The sequence below is a fragment of the Staurois parvus genome, unplaced genomic scaffold, assembly GCF_062004578.1.
Source record: "Staurois parvus isolate SC_StPar_1 unplaced genomic scaffold, SC_StPar_1.0 ptg000388l, whole genome shotgun sequence".
In the NCBI taxonomy this organism is placed as follows: domain Eukaryota; kingdom Metazoa; phylum Chordata; class Amphibia; order Anura; family Ranidae; genus Staurois; species Staurois parvus.
The window spans coordinates 1,006,068-1,024,806 of NW_028318184.1; the positions used below are offsets into that span (position 1 = coordinate 1,006,068).

The 18,739-nt window shown below is 40.6% G+C and overlaps 1 protein-coding gene across 1 annotated transcript in view; it reads right to left on the minus strand.

The window, feature by feature from the left end:
* LOC149455749 (meprin A subunit alpha-like) overlaps positions 1–18,739 on the minus strand; it is a 51,569-nt gene that overhangs the window by 32,110 nt on the left and 720 nt on the right. Inside the window, exons 2-5 of the mRNA XM_089685894.1 lie at positions 16,522–16,543; positions 6,642–6,689; positions 5,298–5,332; positions 2,030–2,105 (exon numbers count right to left, since the gene is read on the minus strand). Of these exons, the coding sequence (XP_089542020.1) occupies positions 2,030–2,105; positions 5,298–5,332; positions 6,642–6,689; positions 16,522–16,543 (181 nt within the window). The remainder of the gene's footprint in view (positions 1–2,029; positions 2,106–5,297; positions 5,333–6,641; positions 6,690–16,521; positions 16,544–18,739) is intronic.

The window sequence follows — 18,739 nt, forward strand, 5'->3', positions numbered from 1 at the left end:
TTTTGTCTATTTATGGTTGATTTGAGGTCAGCGGTAATTTTTAGCTGCCATTCCATCCATAGCAAATTGCAGCGGTGGAAAGAAAAAAAATTAGGTATCTTAATTCTGATAGTAAAGTCCCAATTCGTGCTCTTTTTCTCTAATAAATTTGGGCCTAGCCTTGCTATTTACAATTGTCCCGCTGCTGACTATTTTTACACTGCTGTGTCATTTGCTTCACTCAATTTTTGCAGCAAAACCCCTATCTGTATCCGTTTAGGCTGTTTGCTATGGGGGCACACAGTACCTGCTCGTTCCCGAGCTGTGTCTATGGAGCCACACACCATAGACACACACATCAGGGCTTAGCCCCCCCCCCCCCACTTCCTCTTCATTGCATTTAATTGACAGCAGCAGGAGCCAACGGCTCGAGTCCCATGTGAAAAGGAAGAGAGGGGGAAGAGTTGCAGCCTTGCACCGCACTGGATCTATTCTCCCCTCTCTTCCCCAAAAAGTATTTTTTACCTTATTGCAAGGAATGAATTAAGGTAAAACATGTTTTTAGGTTTAGTGTCACTTTAATGATAGTTTGATACAAACCAGCAGGAACATGGACAGTCTCAGCAAACTCCTGTCCAGAGTTCTGTCAATGAATGAACTACAAGTACCAACATCCTCTGCGGATATCAGCTTGTAATTTTCAATGAATTACCATGTCGCTGTTGAGCGCTGTGGGAGTTCATTCAGTCTTCCTGTCAGTGTACTGTCTGCTCATACAGACAGATTAAAGTGACAATCTGCTGGAGACCTGCATGAAACCAGCAATCTGCTAATCACTGGTGCAATGCTTTACAGGCTCCAAAATGAAAAATAATAAATGCACATTTTGTTACCTGCAAAACTTATCCTTTCAGCATTACAAATTGCCAGAATTAAATAAGAGGATATGCCCCCCCCTAGATATTGATGGGATTTGGGTTTGCCCTTGGTGAATCAAACCCTAGCAGATTTGCTCAACCCATGCGAGGGCCTTGTTTTCCTAAATTGGATGCAAAGGTATTCCGTGCATCTGTGCGCAGGCAGTCCCATTCATGTCTGTTGGGTCACAGAGGCTCCACAGACACGCATTGGTGTGGGTGCCTGACCTCAAACCCACACTGTTTGCATTCGGGAAAACCCACACAAATGTGAAATTAGGATCAGCAGCTGTGTCTGTGCAACCTACATGGAAGTAAATATATTTGAAATATATTTTAAAAATATTCTAACCAAATATTTTTCCCAAATATTTAGCCATATATTTTGGCCATATTCAATATATTTAAAAAAAAAAATCTGAAGAATATATTTAAAAAAAATATATTTACATTTTTTTTCTAATATATTCTTCAGATTTTTTTTAAAATATAAAAAAGTCATTTACATATATTCGTAAATGTATTAAAAAAATGTGGATTTGTATTTTTAAAGACATACCGTATATTTTAAATGTATTTTTAAAAATATTTTTCATATATTTTGTAATAAATACGCATTTCAACATGCAGTATATATATATATATATATATATATATATATATATATATATATATATATATAAATTTTATTTTTTTTTATTATTATTATTTATTTATTGAAATATATTTTGTAATATATTGAACATGGCTGAAACTGTAGCATTTCAAATATATGTCAATATATTTGGGAAGAAAATTTTTAAAATATATTTCAAATATATTTTCTTCATTGTGGGTTGGGACACAACGGCTGCACGAACACAGCTGCTGATCCTAGTCTGACATCCGTGTGGGTTTTTCATGAATATGGGTTTGAGGTCATGCACCAACACCAATGCATGTCTGTGGAGCCTCTGTCACCCAACAGACATGAATGGGACTACCTGCATAGGTATGCACAGAACACATCTGCATCCAGTGAGGGCAAACATGGTCTTTGCATGGGTGTACAATTTAGTACACCTGGTTGAAGAAATATGCGGTATAGATTTAAAAAAAGATAGATATAAAAAAAAGATAAATTAAGAGATTACCCAGATTGTCGGCCAATATGTATGGAATGGGGAACTTCCACCGATAGGAATCATTCCTCAGAGCATTCCTCTCACGCTGGAAGGAAAAAAAACATATTTTAATATGATTCATGCACCGTTGTCTAGGCCAAATAAAATTGATTCCAGAGCCATTAAGTCCACACAGCAAACCACATGACACCTCTGCCCAACAAGTGCTTCTAATGACAACAAAAAAGGTCCATGTGTTTGCATTTTGTTTTTTTACGCTTGGCCCTTGGTATTAGCCTAGCTTGGTTTTAAACTAGAGTATTCTATTGTTAATTCTGGAAATGAATCCACTGCACCACATCAGTTACTATCTGATATTTCCTCATCTCTTCATTTTCATTTCTTTGCATATATTCATAACAAACGTATATGTATGTTATTCATGATATTTTATGATTACTAGACACACAATTTTATCAGTCACAATTATATTGACATGATATTATTGTTTGTTGTAGCCCTGACGAAGGGGGAGTTCCTTTGACAGTCTTTTAACACAATATCAATAAATAAATTTAGACTCGTGTCTTTTGGCCTGGTGCTCCTTCCATATATGCAGGTTTTTTTCTGGTGACCTGCTGGGGTACCCACTGGAGGGTAGCCTTGTTGGTTGTGAGCAGCCTAACCTGAGCCAGTGGGCTCTTCAAATGTTTTTGCCCTCTCACTACTTTGTTTAAACTCACAGGAAAGTCCCAGTGCCTCTTGGATGCCCTTTTTTCATTGGAGTCTACATCCAACATGGTGGCACCCAGTAGCATTCTCAGATCTGTTTAATAGCGTAATGTCATTAATAGGTAGAGGGAGATTAACTGCATGAATCAAGGTCACTTGTCATGTAATCCTATGTGGAGATTTCATGTTAATAGTATTGATACAAGGTATCAATAAAGTGTATGCATTTTTTATCATTTGTGGATAGAGGGTATGGTTCAAAATCCCTGTTGGATTTTACTCCTAAAGAAAATCTGATTGCTTTCTTTCATATTGCTTACCGGGCTTCCTGTTTATGATCAATTTTTATTTGATCCTAATTTTTTTCCAGCCTATTTATTCAATTTTTTAAATCAAAATGGATCAAGGTTTGCCGATCGATCAAACAATCAACAAGGGGTGCTCCCTTCAATTCCCACAGTCACATGACAACACAGCTAGCAAGGAGACAGCTGCTTTGACAGCCTGCACATTACTCCATCTCCAAGCACTTTGCCCAAGCCAATCATCTTACGAGGAGTGCAGGGAGAGAAGAGTTTGTTAGTTAAATGTTTCAGGCAAGTGGGCAAGTGCTTGCAGATGGAGAAAAAGTGCCATCTGTTAAAGCAACCATCTCCTTGCTACCTTCATTGTCGGTCAGCCATGGAGGTAGGTGTGCCCTGTTTGACCTCGCAGCTAGCCATAGACATAACATTAGCAGATGGGACAAAGTACTACGTGTATTATGTTTCCTGGGTAAGAGAACACATTAATAAAACTGGAAGTGAGGCTTCTTCTGTAACACATTGCACCTTAATGCATGAAAACCCATTGCAGTATTACGATGCAGAGTATAATTCTGCCCAATATCTTGCGGTAATTCTCAGTAAAACACTTTTTACTACACGGTACTGCAATGTGCAGCACGTTGTGTGTTGTGGTAACATTAATTTAGAATGCAGAATAGATTACAATGCTTGTTGTTTGGGCTACATTAACACAATGCAAGGTAAACCATGCTATACTCCACATTAACACGGGAACAACAGACCACAATGGTCTGAAGCACGGGCGGGCTGACAACTCATGGGGCAATAGGGGATCATGGGGTCCCTGTGTCCTTGCCCAGACTCAAAAAAGCCTATGAAAAAGGTACCAGGGGCATCTCATGGGGCTCCCTACTGACCCCGGGCACTCGGGCAGTGCCCTAGTTTCCAAATGGTCAGTCCGCCCCTAGTCTGAAGGTGCCCTTAAACGTACTGCTCTCTTTTTTTTTGCAGATGACTACAATTTTTATCAAGGTATTATGTGGATGGAGAATTTTTTACTGCTGGATTAACACAGTGCAGGTCCTAACATTCCCAAGATGTAATTTCCTCTTTCTGGAGGGAGTTCTTTGCATCTGAATTTAAATCTAAATTCTTAAAGTGAACCCATACAGGGCAGCACAGTGGCTAAGTGGTTAACACTTCCTCCTGGCAGTACTAGGGTCGTTGGTTCGAATCCCAACCATGGCACCACCTGCCTGGAGTTTGCATGTTCTCCCTGTGCCTGCGTGGGTTTCCTCCGGGTACTCTGGTTTCCTTCCACCCTCCAAAGACATGCTGGTAGGTTAAGTGGCTCCTGTCTAAATTGGCCCTAGCATGTGCATGTATGAATGGGAATTGGGGACCTTAGATTGTACACCCCTTGAGGGTTAGGGACTGATGTGAATGTACAATATATATGTAAAGCGCTGTGTAAATTGACGGTGCTATATAAGTACCTGAAATAAATAAATGCATTCATCATGCAGTGCAAAGCAACAGAATCAGTTTAAGGCCCCATACTCCAGCATTACGTTTGCTCCCCTCCTTCTTTGTTCAGCCACCTGGAGTGAAGAAGTTTGCACAGGGCTGAGGACTGTTTTCTGCCTCCATGTGCCAGCACTGGGCCATTTACCAAACACCGATGCTGGCAATGGAAATGAGACATATGCTTCTCCATACTCCAAAGTACTGGGTATTTTCTTTACTCTTCTCAATGGAACTGCTGCTATACACCACTGCGGAGGGAAACATCAAACCAAATTTGTTCCTTTGCCCTGAATAGGCAAATACAGGTTTGTAAGCATAAATCACCAGCGCCAAAATTAAAACGGAATAAAACAAATAAATGCTGCAGTTCATCAGTGCAAACCTACACCAAAAAATATCTAAACAACACAGAGGACTTTCTGAGTTTTTTAAGGATTTTTTCACATGTTTTTTTGCTTATTTTGGAGTGGGACTTTTTGTTCTATTAATATTAATTTTATTAATATCATTTATATTTTATTCATATATGTCGTGATCTAAACCTATATATCTTTTTGCGCTGTTTGTGTTGTTTAAATACAGGTTTGCACTAAAGTCTTCCTACTGGCACAGCAAAGTGATATTTCAATATTTTGAAGGCTTTCCTTGTGTAATCATTTCCTTTTAGCAGTCTAGCCTGGTAACAACCATTTACAACCATTAACAATGACTCCAGGTTCTACCATCCATAATACTCAATAGCCAATACTCACCGGAAGCATGATATCACCTTGGAAAAGTCTCTGACCTGGAAATAAAAAGGGAATACAAAGGACTGTCACTAGGACTGAAATAGGCTTCATAATGTATCATAATAGTACTGTGTTATAAATGTGTGTTGTCATAAGAACATTCGATTATTGTAGTTTTTTACTCCTTTTGTAGTTGAGGGAGCAGTGATTGTTTATTCTGGTCTGTTCAGAGTTTCACAGGCTGGGAGTTTGACTGATTCCCTCTGCTCCTGGAAGAAGTTTCCAGAATATAGGGCTGGGGACCAGTATGAATATTTTTCAAGCTCTAGCCAATCTCTGTAGGGGAGTGTCCAGAAGGTGGCTGTGAGGATGATAAATAGTTTGAGGACCTGCATAGGGAGTTCTTTCTTCTTCAGGGAGGGTTCCAAAGCCTATGCTGCTGCTGCCCCTTAAAGCAGAGTTCTACTTGAAAAAAAATAAATAAATAAAAGTCAGCAGCTACAAAAACTGTAGCTGTTGACTTTTAAAATACAGACACTTACCTGTCCCTGGTTTCACAAGCCATCTTCTCTCCCTGGCACCGGCATCTTCAGTGTGGGCACCCGGCTGTGACAGCTTGTGGCTTCACAGCCGGGTGCCCACTACGCATGTGCAAGAAGCGCTTCGCTTTGTGAATGGCCCCGTAGTCTTCTAGGACATGTCATGTGTCCCAGAAGACTACGGGGAGCGTGGGGGGGGACAACTTCCTCTTTCAATCGACTACGTGATCACAGCGGAAGTGGGAGCGGGTACCTGTTAAATTTGGGTACCCACTCCCCAAAGGTGCCAATCCTTAATGGAGAGCGGGGGACAAAAGCTTAAAGCGGAACTTCCCCTTTTGGGTGGAGCTCCACTTTAAGGCAGCCTGTGGACTATGTAGCTGTAGCAGATTGACCACAATTAGCTGTGGAAGTCGGAAGTCTCCCATTGCTTTCAGTAGGGCTGTTTATTGCTGGGGTTCTTACATCTAATTGCACTGCAAGTGCATTTGCAGATGTGAATTCACCCCTAGGAGCATTGGTCAATGACAGAGAGATAAGTTCATTAGATTGCTGTTCCTCCTTTTACGGCCAGTCACAGGGTGAGGTTGGGGAGAAGATCTGAACATAAAAGTAAACCTGCAGCAGAGAAATTTTAGGTCCCCTTCCTTGCCAGACAGGGTTGTGCTGTGTGGCAGAGCTATGTAGATATTAGGACTGGATGGACAGAAATACACATCCTTTGACAGATTAACAACTCTGTATGTATTCCATCTGTGTATCTAGCTTTCTTTTTCCTAGAGTTCAGCTTTATCCTTATTTTTACAAGATCAGAATGATTACTTACCCGCATTTAATTCAGGGATATCTTTGAATTCTTCAACTTCATCATTTTCTGTAAGAAAGGTAGGTAAATTAGGACAATTGTAACTTTAAAGGGCAACTACACTGAAAAAAATATGAAACATGCTAAATATAACACATGCTATTCAACTTGTAGTTTTTTTTTTGTATAATCTTTATAAACAAGATATAAAGACACATTTAAGTAGATTTGTGTATTGCTTCACAATTAGTGAGTCAATGAAAACTTACAGATCTTAGAATAGTTATAATGTATATACATTTATATATGTCCTGTAGCTGAGATCGACAAAGTGAGAATCCAGTCATGGCCAAAAATATTGGCACCCCTGCATTTCTGTCACATAATGCACAACTTCACCCAGATAATTGTTGCAATTACAAATGTTTCGACATTCTCATGTTTATTTCTTTTGTTTATATTGGTATGACATAAAAAGTGGAGAAACAAAAGGCCAAATATGAAATATTCCATGCAAAACCCCCAAAATGGACTGGACAAAATTATTGGCACCCTCAATTTAAAATTTGGTAGCACACAACTTGTAAAAAATAACTGAAATCACTTCCTGTGACCATCAACGAGTTTCTTACACCTCTCTACTGGAATTTTGGACCACTCTTCTTTCCTCAACTGCTCCCGTTCTCTCAGATTGGAAGTTTCCTTTTCCCAACTGCTGTTTTGAGATCTCTGCACAGGTGCTCTATGGGATTGAGATCTGAACTCATTGCTAGCCAGTTCAGTACTCTCCAGTGCTTTGTCTGAAACCATTTCTGGGAGCTATTTGATGTGAGTCTTGGGTCATTGTCCTGCTGTAAGACCCATGATCTCTGATGGAGACCCAACTTTCTAACACTGAACCCTAACCCCCCCCCCCTCCACACACGCACACACAGAATTCTTTGGTAGTCTTCAGATTTCATAATGCCATGCACAAAGTCAAGACATCCAGTTCCTGAAGCAGCAAAGCCACCCCAAAACATCAGTGACCTCCACCATGTTTGACTGTAGGGACTGTATTCTCTTCTTTAAAGGCCTCATTTCTTTTTATGAAAACTGTAGAATGATGGTCTTTACCAAAAAGCTGTCATTTTGCTTTATCCACAACACATTCTCCCAAAAGCATTTTGGCTTTCTGAGGTAAGTTTTGGCAAACTCCATCCTGGCTTTTTTATGTTTCTGTGTCAGCAGTGGGGTCCTCCTGGGTCTCCTACCATAGCATCCATTTTCATTTAGATGGTGACGTATAGTGTGAGCTGACACAGTTGTACCCTGTGCCTGAAGGTCAGCTTGAATTTGTCTGGAAGTTGATTGAGGTTCTTTATCCACTATTCGAACAATCCTTTGTTGCAATCTTTGTTCAATATTTCTCTTTCGTCTACATCCAGAAAGATTAGCTACAGTGCCATGGGCTGTAAACTTCTTGACAATGTTGCGCACAATGGACACAAGAACATTAAGAACTCTAGAGATGGACTTTTAACCTTAAGATTGTCCATGCTTTTCCACAATTTTTGTTCTCAAATCCTCAGACAATTCTTTACTGCTCTTTCTCTTCTCCATGCTCCATGTGGCACACAGAGACACACAATAGACAGGCTGAGTCAATTTTTCACCATTTTACCTGGTTGCCGGTATGATTTCTATATTGTCAGCACCAGTTAATTGATACAGGTGAGTTTAATTACAAATTACAGGAGCATCACAAACTTGGAATGCAATTATTTCTTACAATTATTTCTTACAAATTTGAGAAAGTGCTAATAATTTTGTCCATTCCATTTTTGGGGTTTTGCGTGGAATGTACAGTGGGATAAAAAAGTATTTAGTCAGCCACCAATTGTGCAAGTTCTCCCACTTAAAAAGATGAGAGAGGCCTGTAATTGGCATCATAGGCAGACCTCAACTATGAGAGACAAAATGAGAAAAAAAATCCAGACAATCACATTGGCTGATTTGGAAAGAATTTATTTGCAAATTATGGTGGAAAATAAGTATTTGGTCACCTACAAACAAGCAATATTTCTGGCTCTCATAGACCTGTACCTTCTTCTTTAAGAGGCTCCTCTGTCCTGCACTCATTACCTGTATCAATGGCACCTGTTTGAACTTGTTATCAGTATAAAAGACACCTGTCCACAACCTCAAACAGTCACACTCCAAACTCCACTATGGTGAAGACCAAAGAGCTGTCGAAGGACACCAGAAACAAATCGTAGACCTGCACCAGGCTGGGAAGACTGAATCTGCAGTAGGCAAGCAGCTTGCTGTGAACAAATCAACTGTGGGAGCAATAATTAGAAAATGGAAGACATACAAGACCACTGATAATCTCCCTCGATCTGGGGCTCCACGCAAGATCTCACCCCGTGGAGTCAAAATGATCACAAGAACGGTGAGCAAAAATCCCAGGACCACACGGGGGGACCTAGTGAATGACCTGCAGAGAGCTGGGACCAACGTAACAAAGGCTACCATCAGTAACACACTACGCCGCCAGGGACTCAGATCCTGCAGTGCCAGACGTGTCCCCCTGCTTAAGCCAGTACATGTCCGGGCCCGTCTGAAGTTTGCTAGAGAGCATTTGGATGATCCAGAAGAGGATTGGGAGAATGTCATATGGTCAGATGACACCAAAATAGAACTGTTTGGTAGAAACACAACTCGTCATGTTTGGAGGAGAGAGAATGCTGAGTTGCATCCAAAGAACACCATACCTACTGTGAAGCATGGGGGTGGAAACATCATGCTTTGGGGCTATTTCTCCACAAAGGGACCAGGACAACTGATCCATGTACAGGACAGAATGAATGGGGCCATGTATCGTGAGATTTTCAGTGCAAACCTCCTTCCATCACCAAGGGCATTGAAGATGAAACGTGGCTGGGTCTTCCAACATGACAATGATCCCAAACATACCGCCCGGGCAACGAAGGAGTGGCTTCGTAAGAAGCATTTCAAGGTCCTGGAGGGGCCTAGCCAGTCTCCAGATCTCAACCCCATAGAAAACCTTTGGAGGGAGTTGAAAGTCCGTGTTGCCCAGCGACAGCCCCAAAACATCACTGCTCTAGAGGAGAAATGCATGGAGGAATGGGCCAACATACCAGCAACAGTGTGTGCCAACCTTGTGAAGACTTACAGGAAACGTTTGACCTCTGTCATTGCCAACAAAGGATATATAACAAAGTATTGAGATGAACTTTTGATATTGACCAAATACTTATTTTCCACCATAATTTGCAAATAAATTCTTTCCAAATCAGCCAATGTGATTGTCTGGATTTTTTTTCTCATTTTGTCTCTCATAGTTGAGGTCTACCTATGATGCCAATTACAGGCCTCTCTCATCTTTTTAAGTGGGAGAACTTGCACAGTTGGTGGCTGACTAAATACTTTTTTGCCCCATTGTATCTGATTTGGTTTTTTGTTTCTCCACTTTTTTGTGTCAATACAAACAAAAGAAATAAACATGAGAATGCTTACACATTTGTAATTGTAATTTGTAACATTTGTGGTGCATTATCTGACAGAAATGCAGGGGTGCCAATATTTTTGGCCATGATTGTAAGCATAGTCATATTCAATGTATCAGTGCCTATCCAATACAAAGCTCCAAGTAAGAATTGGGGTTGTTAGTCCCACATGCATGGGGAAAGCCAGAAAAAGGGGCTATCTATTATAGTTGGACAAGCAGTTTGCAACTAGAATCTGGGTATTTAGGCGTTTGGCTGTGTTCAATAAATGTGGAGCAACACAATTTTTATAATATTTGATGGCAGAGGGTATATCATGAAACAGAAATTGAAGAGTACATCTTACCAGCTTAAAGGGATTGTAAACCATAATTTTATTTTTAAATAACAAACTTCTTATACTTACCTGTTCTGTGCAATGGTTTTACATAGAGCAGCCCTGATCCTCCTCCTCCTCTTGGGTCACTTGATGGGTTTCCTGGCTCCTTCACTCTGCCGAGTGCCCCCATAGCAAGCATATTGCTATGTGGCATTTGTACAGGCTTGCTCCTGACAGCTCTCTGTGTCCATTCACACACAGAGCGTGGCTAGGCCCAAACCCCCCTTTACTTCTTCACTGAATCTGATTGACAGCAGCAGGAGTCAATGGCTCCTGCTGCTGCCTCTGAGCCAATGAGTAGGGAGAGAGCCAAGAGAGCCGCTGCTCTCGTGCACAGAGCTGGAATGAGATCAGGCTAAAGTAAGTATAATGTGGGGATAGGTGGAGTTGCATTGAAGGTTTTTTGCCTTAATGCAGAGAATGCATTAAGGTAAAAAAACCTATGGCCTTTACAACCACTTTAGGGGACGTTTTTGTCCCCATAGGGTTATTGAGTCTCAGACCTGAATAATCTTGGGAGACATCCATCAAATATAAAGAAACTTCCCCTCCTGCCCAGAACCACTTTAACCCCTAATATTCCCTTCTGGAAAAAAACTAGTCAACTTTTAGTTTAATGAGTAAAAATTTCCTTTTCCTTTTCAATTTAGCAGCCACTATTATATCCTAAAACTTTCAAAAATGCTTGTTTTGCAGCACCAGTGGGGTTCGCTGTACCCTGCATGAACAGGATGTTCCTAGAGTTTGAAATTCTTATGTTTGATTTGCTCAGTGCTTTTTGCCCATCAATTGACAGATACTTTTGATAGGAATTCCCATTTTAGTGAAATGCTTTCAAAAAGTGCCGGATATAGCACACCTATCGTAACCCAAGCACCAACCATCACCTGAAGGACTAACCACAGAATGACCATGACAAAAAAAGTCCGCCCTAAGAAACAAGGACATATAGATGGAAAACGAATCAAAATGTGTCACATAGTATCACTTTGGGTCCATGCTTGCAATCGATTTTCACATGAAAATGTACGTAGACTCGAACAATACATTTCTCTTATTTAATTTCTTTTGGTCTGTTAAATATACCATTAAAATCATTTTATTATATCAGTTCAAAAAGAGCAAAAAATAGCTGTTTATCCAGCCAGAAATATTGTGAACTGATAACTTCCGGTACTCTCTTCGTTTGAACCATTATCAGTTAGCATTGTTCCCTGTTATCTCCACAGACTACAAAATGCTTCCCCCTGTTATGAAGAAGAGAATGAGGTGTTATGTAGTCTTAACATAGTGTTGTGTAGTTGTAACACACTCCCTTTTCTAGTGTGACAAAACTGCTCAGTATCCTTGTCACCATAGGACAGAAAATGTGTTAAAGGGTCACCAGGGTAACATAAAGGATTAAAAAGTGTGAGAAATAAAAATAATGCAGCCACCATATCTAAGGACTGGTAAATTGTAATATTATACATTTCTATTCTTTTTTTACTTTTTATACTCATGTAAAGTAACAAACAGACATGAGGGCACAAATATCAAGAATAGTCAACCAAGGGCATATCTACAGATTATATCACCCCCATAGCAAAATTGTGGTGATGCCTCCCAGCGACCTCCCTAAAGTTGTTGACCTTAACATAAACTATGTCTAAATCAAGGACTATGCTGTCATCATAGTACATAACTAGGACCAGTGCTGTGGACAGAAGTTGTCAGGGAATAGGTGGGCATCAGTGCAGGGAATTTTACTTTTAATATTAATTTTTCTGCACACCGCCAGTCTTTTTAATTATCTCAAAGCATCAATGCAAATTCTTAGCCCTCGCACTTCCTCCGCCACTACAGCAAGCAAGTGCTGAAAGAGGTGGTATAGTAGTCAGTAAAAAGAAAATAAAGAGCTGCAGTAGCAATACTAAAGCAACTTCTCTAAACTTTTTTTTTTTTTTGCATAACTACAAACAGCTGTCTATTTTGAGGAAGGATTCTGGGATTATGACAGCCTGAAGAAGACTGTGTTAGGCACGCAGAATTAAAGTGTTACTAAACCCACAACAGTAAAATCAGTCTGTATATGCAATAAATCATGCTTGTTATACACACTGTGGAAAAAAAGGGGTTAATCCTCCACATTGTGTAAAAAGGCTGTTTGATACTTTCTTCTCTGATCCTCCCCTTCTTCTACTGTCCCCTATTCATCTGCTGATTGTATAGATCAGGGGTGGGCAAACTTTTTGACTTGAGGGCCGCAATGGGTTCATATATTGGACCCGGGGGCCGGACCAAGAGTAGATGAATGATGTGTATGTGTCATCTATAGTAAGTATAGTAATATTCCCCCATAGTAAGCATAGTAATTAATCCCCCATATAGTAATTCATCCCCCATAGTAATTCATCCCCCATAGTATTTAATCCCCCATATAGTAATTCATCCCCCATAGTAATTCATCCCCCATAGTAATTCATCCCCCATAGTAATTCATCCCCCATAAAGTAATTCATCCCCCATAGTAATTCATCCCCCATAGTAATTCATCCCCCATAGTAATTCATCCCCCATATAGTAATTCATCCCCCATAGTAATTAATCCCCCATATAGTAATTCATCCCCCATAGTAATTCATCCCCCATAGTAATTCATCCCCCATAGTAATTCATTCACTTACCTTTGCTCCGCGCGTTCCTCTCACCGTGTTCCCGCGCCGTTCCGGTCTTCAGGGCGGACTGTGAGAGGAGCCTAGCTCCCCTCACGTTCGTCACGCTGCCCCACCTACACACATCCTGACAGCCATCCTGACAGTATCACGCTCCACGGGCCGGATTAAAAGGTCCGCCGGGCCGTAGTTTGCCCATTGCTGGTATAGAGCTATGAGAGTCACTCAGTGCACATGCTCAGTTCAGTGTGTATGTTTTTTTTTTATTGTGGGAGAGTGCATGTGATCAGCACAGGGACAATCAGCACTGTCCAGACAGAGGGTAAGGGGTTATGCAGCCTCATAGGTCAATCAGGGGAGAATGAAAAATCCTTCTAAAAGCTTTAACTAGTGCTCAGCTGGACACTGATAGAAGTCACAAGACTACTATATAATGCTGGCAAGGAAAAGTATTTAGCACTTTATATTTACTAAAATAATTGCATTTCCTGCTCTGTGTACTGTGGGAGACCAGATATAGTGAATGCAGGGTCATGGGTTTAGTAACACCTTAATTTCAGTGCTTGCTGGGATGACCAGAAGCTCTAACTGCAACACATCTACACTAACAGGACAGCTAAACAAATCTTCATACTGCACAACCTACAAAAGGTATCTGTGACTAGTAACAGCGATTCTGAAGTCTCCTTCTGTATGTCTGACATTAGCGCTTCTTGATTGGAAATTTCACAAGGGGTACCAGTTTAGTGTCAATAGAAACGTCCTTAAAAATTTGGTGATAGGAATGTGTTATCTTCATATGGACACCAGTGTTCTATGTTTAAATTGCCTCAACAGCCCCTCTATCGGGGCCAACTTCCACCACAGGCCCCATAGCAGCCACATGGACTGCTATGGCTATTTTTATGCCACTGCTTCAAGCATCCGTCATGGCTTTTGTATCAAATATAAGTCCTTCCAAGTATTTCCACATAGTAAACATAGGTGAAGTTATACATTCATTCTAGATAGAGTATATATACATAGAAGCTTAGAAATAAGTGGTTGAGTGTTTTATTAAATGTATGTTTGACAAAGTCTTTGTCTTTGTTCCACATATATTTTCTTTTGACTTGCTAAATGGTGGTTCTGGTGTTTGGATTTCCGGTGCTGTGTTTTTCCACGGGACTCCCGTGACATTTTAGACTTCATTGATACTTAATTTTTACAGTTTATTTCATGGTACCCTAATTTTTTATTTCAGTAATGGTTATAACAAAGACAGCCTCTCCAACTTAGAAGATGATTGTGGATGGATTTGGTAAGATCTACATCGATTTCTTCGAAAAGCAGTAGGAAAGAATGAGCAATAGTTTCATAAAACATAAACGTAAGATCATTGCACAGCAATAAAGTTTAATAAACCATACCATATGTACAGACAAAACATTTTCTCTTAGTTTTGGAAGGGTTATACCCTTTTTTTTAAGTGTTTATTTCTGTCTTGTCCTGGCTGGGGAGATTCACAGCTCTATTTGTCCTGGTGACAGAAAATGACTGCAAATCTAACATTTTAGAGTAGTCCTGAGTGTAGGCAGGTAAAGTCTCTTTTCTGCACTTAGGTGGTGCTCAATTGCAGTGACATTGCAGAGGGAGAGGAAGTCAGGAGGAACATACTTCTCTCTGGTTTCCTGGGTCACTGGGGAACCAATCCAGTTGGATGCTGCCACTGCATGTGACTCTGGAGGCCATCTTAGGTCAGGCAGAGTCTATTTAAGAGTACTAAAACCAAGGAGACCAGAGGGATCCAGCGGTATAACCAAGGTATTGAATATAATTTATTGAGAAAATATCAAAAGTACAATCTCGCCATCCTACAGTTTCTATACATTATGCTGCAGATGACCTGATTGTACTTTTGATATTTTCTCAATAACGTTTATTCAATACCTTGACTACACTGCTTTTGGTGCCCAAGTTAAGCTCCAGTTTTATGGGTGGACCCCCCTGGTCTCCTTGGTTTTAGTACTACTGTGTGATTTAGATTTAAAGGACCCCACCAAGAGGTGAGACGGTGACTTGTTTTTGCAATTGGTTAAAACTTAGTCCCTCTATTATTTTCTGAATTTAGTTTTTAGAGTCTATTTAAGACCCTGGCTCCTGGGCTTGGTGTGCATTTTATGAGTGAACAGTGTAAGGATAGGTCACCAATCTGTCAGGGAAAGTGAAAAGCGGTATGGACAGGTTCCAGTCAAGTAGGGACAGGATGCAGACACACTATCCTTCCAGGAATCCTCCCATTTGGGCACAGACTGGCCAGACCATATTCTACCCTCATGGACAGATGTTTTTGGCACATCTGAGACCTTCTCCGCTCCACATTCCTGTTAAAAACTGTGAGTGTTCCCAGTCAGGCACCTACCTACCTACCTACTGGGCTGTTTGTATGGTTGGGCCTTGCCTTTAATACAAATTCTGTTTATTGGAGATGGACTCTGTTTAATGACTGCCTCCGCACCATGCTGCACCCACCCACATGAAAACAAGAGATGAGGGGAAATCTTCCAATCTTCCTTTGGATAGATTTCCTCTCATTTCCTGCTGCATCTGTAAGACATGGGTTGATGGGAAATTTGCCCCAGCAGTAGACAGGCATCAAAAAAGTAACCTGATGTTTCAACTTTTTACTACTTTTCCAAAACATAAAAAGTTTTGACTTTATATATACTTTACCAGAACTTACAGTTTCCATTTTAAGGTCCCCTGAAGACCTTTGCTGTCTGTTGTGGTTCAACATAACTCAATGGCAAAGAAAAGTACCAGACTCTTTTTTGTACCACAGTGCACCAACACACGCAGCATGTGTTTTCTATTGAGCTGCATTGCTTGATACTATACTTGTGTGTCGTGGCGCCATTCTTAAACAATGCTTTACTACAACACAAAGATGTGCAGCAATGCACTTTACCACACAATCCACAATGTGTTGCCATTTGTTTCGACACCTCAACAAACATGTATTTCAACCAACTACAAGGCAACAATGAGAACATTTGTACATTGTGATGTGTTCCACTGGAAAACAAGGATCCCATTTTTGGTGCATTGTAGTATGTTGGCAGCCCTTTCAAAAGTAATGGACTACCTTACCGTAATGCACATTAACATGCTTACAGTACTTCAACAAAACATACCAGATAGGCGTGAAAGGGATCTGAAAGTCCCTAATCTTCGATGATTCCAAGAAACCTACATGAATACCAATAAATCTATAGGGGCAACAGACAATCCATCCTTTTCTGTAATCATCATGAATATCCATGTATATGTGGAACAGAAATAAAGCAATTCTCACAATTCCAGATTTTTGCTCTTACCTGGGTTTGATTGGTGATTTATCTGAAAAACAAAATGCCATTAAAATGAATTATTAAAGGCAATGGAAACCATATGTGGAACAATGTTTTTCTAACTGCTATTCTGCTGAAGGGATCTGAGGTCACCCGTGTTGTACAGTCCAATGTCCACAAGCAATGTAACAATCATGCACTGCTTGCAATAATCATGCAGTACAAGGGTTAACAACTGATAGATAGCGAGCATCAGATGTGATCATTAATGCTCATCGGGACTGTACATAAATGAGAAAAACTGTTCATTTCCGTTTTCAGTAGGCTTAATTAATGAGCAGTGCAAGGTGATTTACAAAGAGCACTAAACAGTGATCAGTCAGAGTACAGTAAACTGCGATCTGATGCTGGTTGTTAAAGGATACTGCAGTCTGACATTCACCACTACTGGACACTTATTCAATTGAGGATCATTTTTATTGAATTATTGAAGTGCATCCCGCATGTGAGCCAGAGCATAACATTATCTGAATTTGGTGAACAAGTTCACCCCCTAACTATGTTTTTCACAGGGAAATCCATGCCATGAATTATGTCAAATTGTTTGCACCTTCGTGTGGCTCAGAGTGACCAAGTTCTAATAGAAAAGGTATAGAAGATAGAACAGTCTTGATAATGCCTCAAAGTTTCCCTACAATTCTTAATGTGGAATTTGCCTGCCTATGGAAAGCCTTGGCTAAGTACACACAAGGGCATTTTTAAAACTTGGCGTGCAAAAACAGTAGTTCAAGGTCTCTTTAAGAGAAGTGGCAGGCAGGGGGTTGAGGCAAAAACAGTTTTACCACCCTCTGGCTGACCAGCCAAATTATAACAATACAGCTGGACAGGGCTGTACACATGCCGCGGCTGCAATGCTTTTCTTTGCAGCTGTGGTATTTTAAACTTTGACAGATGGCATGATTCCCCCACTGAGTTCACTGCAAAGCTTGTCTAGTAGTTGTGGTGCAGTCCCTGGATGTAGGCAAATTAAAAATAAGAAAACAAAAAACAGGCGTTTAAGAGACAGCAGTCAGCTGCCCTCTGAAAAGGAATCCACCATGAATCACTTTTCAAAGGGTGGTAATCACTATCGCAAGTCTAAAAGATTTCAGATTTAGGAAGCATCAGCAGGCATTCATATGGGCATGTTATAATCTTAGTTTGTAAACCTCAGTCTAAGGACTTTCCAATTTATTTTGAATAGCAATCCAATGCACCTTCTCAATGCTTCAACATGCACTATGCGCACTGCAGATAATGCTGCATAGAAGATTTTTTGTTCATCGTGGTGCATTGGGCAGCCTATTTAAATTAATGGCTAAATAGACAGCCAGGGCATCACAGTGGCTAAATGGTTAGCACTTCCATCCGGCAGTACTAGGGTTGCTGATTCAAATCCCAACCCCAGCACCACCTGCCTGGAGCTTGCATGTTCTCCCTGTGACTGCATAGGTGTCCTCCAGTTTCCTCCCACACTCCAAAAACACACTGGTAGGTTAATTGGCTCCTGTCTAAATTGGCCCTAGTATGTATAAATGTGAGTTAGGGACTTTAGATTGTATGCCCCTTGAGGGTTAGGGACTGCTGTGAATGTATAATATATGTTTGTAAAACGCTGCATAAATTGACAGCGCTATATAGGTATCTGAAATAAATAAATAAAAATGAACCGACAGGCTGATGTGAATGGGCCCTTAAAGCTAGCTAGACCAGTCCCAGCAGTCTCTTCTTCTTCACTCTAGCAGTCTAGCGTCTTGATGTCATCAAGACCAAAGCAGGGTCCATAGTAGGGTTGCCACCTCATCCCTTTAAAACCGAACACATATTATTTACACAGGTTCTGTGGCTGTGTAAGGTGGTAACTACACTCACTTGGTGCTTTATCTGCATTAAATTAGCATCAGAACCTGTGTAATTAACATGGTTTTGGTTTTAAAGGGATGAGGTGGTAACCCTAGTCCATAGCCCTGTCCTGGATGTAATGATGCTGAGGGAGAGTCCACCGTGGAACCATAGGGTAGTGGAGGATCAGATCAGTAAAACTGTATCTCCTATTCCATATACCAAACAAGCTATTAACCCCTGCAGTGTGGGTGCAGCCCCACTTCAATGGATCATTTTTTTAAGGAGTTGTGCTTTAAGATCTGTGCTCACCATTCCCAACTTGGAGCCAAAGGATGCTTTAAACTAAGGCTCAAAGACTCCA